The sequence below is a fragment of the Monopterus albus genome, unplaced genomic scaffold (assembly GCF_001952655.1).
Source record: "Monopterus albus unplaced genomic scaffold, M_albus_1.0 scaffold442.1, whole genome shotgun sequence".
NCBI lineage: Eukaryota > Metazoa > Chordata > Actinopteri > Synbranchiformes > Synbranchidae > Monopterus > Monopterus albus.
Genome location: NW_018128322.1, coordinates 52701 through 58350, shown reverse-complemented (window position 1 = coordinate 58350; position 5650 = coordinate 52701). Strand labels below are relative to the sequence as shown.

The window sequence follows — 5650 nt, the reverse complement described above, 5'->3', positions numbered from 1 at the left end:
GACCAGGATGGACAGGATTAGGAATGAGCACATCAGAGGGACAGCTCAGGTCGGCTGTTTTGGGGACAAGGTCAGAGAGTCCAGATTGAGATGGTTTGGACATGTGCAGAGGAGGGATAGCAGTTATATTGGTAGAAGGATGTTGGAGATGGAGCTGCCAGGCAAGAGGTCAAGAGGAAGGCCAAAGAGGAGATATATGGATGTGCTAAAAGAGGACATGAAGTTAATTGGGGTGAGAGTAGAGGATGCCAAGGATAGAGTTAGGTGGAAACAGATGATTCACTGTGGCGACCCCTAACAGGAACAGCCGAAAGAAGAAGATATAAATAAAAAGAACAATCCCTACTACGACCATCAATGAGAACAGCAAGCTCATATACACTACAGCAACCGTATCTCCTTTTTTAAACATACATGATCGTACATGAATGAAATGCTGCTCATCAAAGAAAGAGCAGTTATCTTTTCCACAACTGTTCTATATAATGAATACATGGCATCAGAAGCGACTGCAGTGATGCACCACCACAGCTTATCACAATATATTGCGTATCAATATTCTTCCTGGTGATGCATTTGCAAAAAGTTTGTGGATTTTCATGGAGTGACTGACACGTGAGTCAGCTTTACTCTTCATTAGTGTCCCTTTTGCTGGTCTCCTGTCCTTCGAAGATGGGGTACTTGCTCTCCACTTCTGCCCAGGTCAACGTGCCATTGGCCAAGTCCCGAACAATCGCAGGCAAATCACTGACCTGAGGAGAGAAGAAGTGTCTCGCTTGATTGTGTGAAATGTGGTGTGTAATTAAAAATTAAATGCTCCACTGAGTAATGAATGATTCTTTGAAACAATGTCAAGTGCTTCACCCAGGACTATTAATTTTTCAGGGAACATGTTCATGAAAACAGAATTATCCTGTTTGGAGATGTAAGAGCATCACAAAATAGGCTTTTCAAAGTGTGATGGCCTTAAGGGCAACACATGCTGGCTGCTTTGTGTAGTGCCACTTCATTTGACACCTGTGGCACAAACTGAGCGCGTCATAAAGACAGGAAAAAAAATTCATGGTACATTAGTCACGACGTGCGAATTCAGGCAGAAAATCTGAGAAAACTGCTGCTGAGCTATGGCACAGAGGAATACTTTATGAACTGTATGCACGTCTATACAGAAAATAAGTGGACTGTTTCTTTTTACACCCTTCTACACAAGAGCTACTACAAAGTGACTGATTTAGACACAGGTGTATGTGAAGTAAAGAAGTTTTAAACGAAACTAAATAATAGAAAGTGTGCTGTACCTCGGCCCTGATCTGCCTCATTGAGTCTCGGTCTCGCAGAGTGGCTGTGTGAGGCTGCTTATTCACTGTGTCAAAGTCAATGGTGATGCCAAATGCTACTCCAATCTCGTCTGTCCGAGCGTAACGCCTCCCAATGGATCCGGAAGAGTCGTCCACTTTGTGAGAAACACTGTTTCTGGTCATCGCCTCAGCTGAGAGGGACAAAATGAAAAAAGTTAACCAAGAATGTAGGACATGCCATTTCTTCTCTTCAGACAAAACCAGAATATGCATGATAGTTATGTGGGCACTTACATAGCTCCTTCACAAAGGGCATGAATTCCTGGTTTTGGCTCAGGGGCAGCACAGAACATTTAAACGGAGCTACAGTGGCAGGGAAGCTAAAATACTGTATAAAAGAAAGCAAATGGTCATTTCAGATAACCAGTGAACTAAAATTGCTTTACATGCAACAGTGTTCAAAAGGAGTGGATGATGCAGGAGACTGGGGCTAAAACTTGGCGATACTGCCAAATACAGTGGGTACGGGAAGTATTCAGACCCCCTTAAATTTTTCACTCTTTGTTATATTGCAGCCATATTCTAAAATCATTTAAGTTCATTTTTTTCCTCATTAATGTACACACAGCACCCCATATTGACAGAAAAACACAGAATTTTTGACATTTTTGCAGATTTATTAAAAAAGAAAAACTGAAATATCACATGGTCATAAGTATTCAGACCCTTTGCTGTGACACTCATATATTTAACTTAGGTGCTGTCCATTTCTTCTGATCATCCCTGAGATGGTTCTACACCTTCATTTGAGTCCAGCTGTGTTTGATTATACTGATTGGACGTGATTAGGAAAGCCACACACCTGTCTATATAAGACCCTACAGCTCACAGTGCATGTCAGAGCAAATGAGAATCATGAGGTCAAAGGAACTGCCTGAAGAGCTCAGAGACAGAATTGTGGCAAGGCACAGATCTGGCCAAGGTTACAAAAAAATTTCTGCTGCACTTAAGGTTCCTAAGAGCACAGTGGCCTCCATAATCCTTAAATGTAAGACGTTTGGGACGACCAGAACCCTTCCTAGGGCTGGCCGTCTGGCCAAACTGAGCTATCGGGGGAGAAGAGCCTTGGTGAGAGAGGTACAGAAGAACCCAAAGATGACTGTGGCTGAGCTCCAGAGATGCAGTCGGGAGATGGGGGAAAGTTGTAGAAAGTCAACCATCACTGTAGCCCTCCACCAGTCGGGGCTTTATGGCAGAGTGGCCCGACGGAAGCCTCTCCTCAGTGCAAGACACATGAAAGCCTGCATGGAGTTTGCTAAAAAACACCTGAAGGACTCCAAGATGGTGATAAATAAGATTCTCTGGTCTGATGAGATCAAGATAGAACTTTTTGGCCTTAATTCTAAGCGGTATGTGTGAAGAAAACCAGGCACTGCTCATCAACCTGTCCAGTACAGTCCCAACAGTGAAGCATGGTGGTGGCAGTATCATGCTATGGGGGTGTTTTTCAGCTGCAGGGGCAGGACGACTGGTTGCAATCGAGGGAAGGATGAATACACAGAGGTATCCTGGACGAAAACCTTCTCCAGAGTGCTCAGGACCTCAGACTGGGCCGAAGGTTCACCTTCCAACATGACGATGACCCTAAGCACACAGCTAAAATAACGGAGTGGCTTCACAACAACTCCGTGACTGTTCTTGAATGGCCCAGCCAGAGCCCTGACTTAAACCCAATTGAGCATCTCTGGAGAGACCTGAAAATGGCTGTCCACCAACGTTTACCATCCAACCTGACAGAACTGGAGAGGATCTGCAAGGAGGAATGGCAGAGGATCCCCAAATGCAGGTGTGAAAAACTTGTTGCATCATTCCCAAAAAGACTCATGGCTGTATTAGCTCAAAAGGGTGCTTCTACTTAAGTACTGAGCAAAGGGTCTGAATACTTATGACCATGTGATATTTCAGTTTTTCTTTTTTAATACATCTGCAAAAATGTCAAAAATTCTGTGTTTTTCTGTCAATATGGGGTGCTGTGTGTACATTGAGGAAAAAATGAACTTAAATGATTTTAGCATATGGCTGCAATATAACAAAGAGTGAAAAATTGAAAAATTTAAGGGGGTCTGAATACTTTCCGTACCCACTGTGTATATGGCTATTCACTATTTGTAAATCTGTATGGTGACAGTCAGTTCAGCCCCACCAGACTGTAACTGCCAGTGGCTCAGCTACAAGTACCTGAGCTACATTTTATGTAAATTTGACTGGATTATTTTTCATCTATTTTCCATTTTATTTCATGTTCTAATAATGTTGAAAGTACTTGAGCGCATTGGTTAGTTAAAATAGATGGTAAGATTAATGTAATATTCACCTAAATCTCAGAAATGTGATCACAAAATTAATATAATTTGGCAACTGCAAAATGAAACCGTGCAGCAGTGATGATGCCTGTATGTCCCATCAGCAAACTATTACAGCCCTTTCACATAAATCATATTCTGATGTACTACATTTCGTTTCCACTGTGGTACACAGCTTGCAGGCTCATAGACAGCCTACACACCATCAAAACATGAAGACATTCTTGAGCAATTTTCCCCAGTTAATATCAGGTAAATTAAGTAAATAAGTATTAAAATGACCAGCATGATAAGTACAGTGCCTTGCAAAAGTATTCATACCTTTTGATTTTTTTTCCACATTTTGTCACATTACAACCAACTCTGGAGGAGCTGCAGAGATCCACAGCTCAGGTGGGACAATCTGTCCACAGGAAAACTATTAGTCGTGTACGCCACAAATCTGGATTTTATGGAAGAGTGGCAAGAAGAAAGCCATTGTTGAAAGAAAGCAGTAAGTCCCGTTTGTAGTTTTCCACAAGCCATGTAAGGGATAAAGCAAACATGTGGAAGAAGGTCCTGGAAGAAAACCTGCTAGAAGCTGCAAAAGACTTGGGGCTGGGGTGGAGGTTCACCTTCCAGCAGGACAACGACCCTAAACATACAGCTAGAGCTACAATGGAATTGTTTAGATCAAAGCATATTCATGTGTTAGAATGGCCCAGTCCAAGTCCAGACCTAAATCCTATTGAGAATCTGTAATTGCAGCGAAAGGTGCATCGACAAGAGTCCCAGATTCCGCGATTCAGCTACAAACACTTTCTGTACATCGAGGTGACCACACTGCTGCTTCGAAGAAGGTAAAACGAGGTGGTGTGTGTGTTTATCAATAACTAGTGGTGTGGAGATGTACGGACTGTTTATAAGCACTGTTCGCCGGACGTAGAGTTTTTATTGCTAAAATGTGCTGGGATGTGTTTAAAGCTGCAGCCACCTTTGGGGACGTTTCTGTCAGTGTACAGGATTATGCTGAGTATGTGACCAGGTACATTAGTACCTGCATCGACAACATTGTGCCCACCATACAAGTCAGGAGGTTCCCCAACCAGAAGCCCTGGATAAACAGTCAGGTACGCCACATGTTGCGTGCTCGCTCTCATGCATTCAGATCAGGCGATGAGACTGCATACAAAGCTGCGAAGTACAGACTGAAGAAAGCCATCACAGCGGCCAAGAGGCAGTACAGAGAGAAGATGAATGGCTTCTATTCTACTGCTGACTCCAGACACATGTGGCAAGGCCTGCAGCACATCACAGACTACAGGACCACCACCATCATCAGCTCCACCAACAGCCTGCCGGATGACCTCAACACCTTCTACACCCACTTTGAGACTTCCAGCCACAGCACAGAAAGATCGCCCCCTCAGCCAGAGCATCGTTCCCGCCTGCTTTAAGACCACAACCATCATCCCCCTTCCCAAGAAGTCACCGGTCACCTGCCTGAACGACTACAGGCCAGTGGCACTCACCCCAATCATTATGAAGTGTTTTGAGCGAGTGGCGCTGGCCCACATTCAGAGCAGTATACCGGACACCCTGGACCTCCTGCAGTATGCCTACTGGCCCAACAGGGCCACCTCAGGCGCCATCACAGCTGCCCTCTACTATTCCTTTCTCACCTGGAAAATGGAGACTCCTACATCAGGATACTCTTCATTGACTACAGCTCCGCCTTCAACACAGTTGTCCCCCACAAATTCACCCACAAACTGTCCACACTGGGTCTGCACTCCACCCTCTGACTGGCTCCTGGATTTTCTGACTGGCAGGCCCCAGACTGTCAGGATTGGCAATAGGATTTCAGCCAGCATTGTTACACAAACACAGGCACGCCACAGGGATGTGTCCTCAGTCCCATCCTCTACACCTTGTTCACCCACGACTGTGTCGCCTCCCACAAAGACAACATCATCCTAAAGTTCACGGACGACACCACAGTGATAGGTC

The 5650-nt window shown here is 44.5% G+C and overlaps 2 protein-coding genes across 2 annotated transcripts in view; one reads left to right on the top strand and one right to left on the bottom strand.

Moving 5' to 3' along the window:
• prkdc (protein kinase, DNA-activated, catalytic subunit) overlaps nt 1-5650 on the top strand; it is a 139607-nt gene that overhangs the window by 97329 nt on the left and 36628 nt on the right. The window lies entirely within an intron of this gene.
• On the bottom strand, nt 401-1714 carry LOC109952211 (glycine--tRNA ligase-like). Its single transcript, XM_020587170.1, has 3 exons — nt 1593-1714; nt 1299-1489; nt 401-752 (listed from the first exon to the last, which is right to left on the bottom strand). Exons 1-3 carry the CDS (start codon nt 1612-1614, stop codon nt 627-629), a joined length of 339 nt encoding a protein of 112 aa, XP_020442826.1. The 5' UTR covers nt 1615-1714; the 3' UTR covers nt 401-626.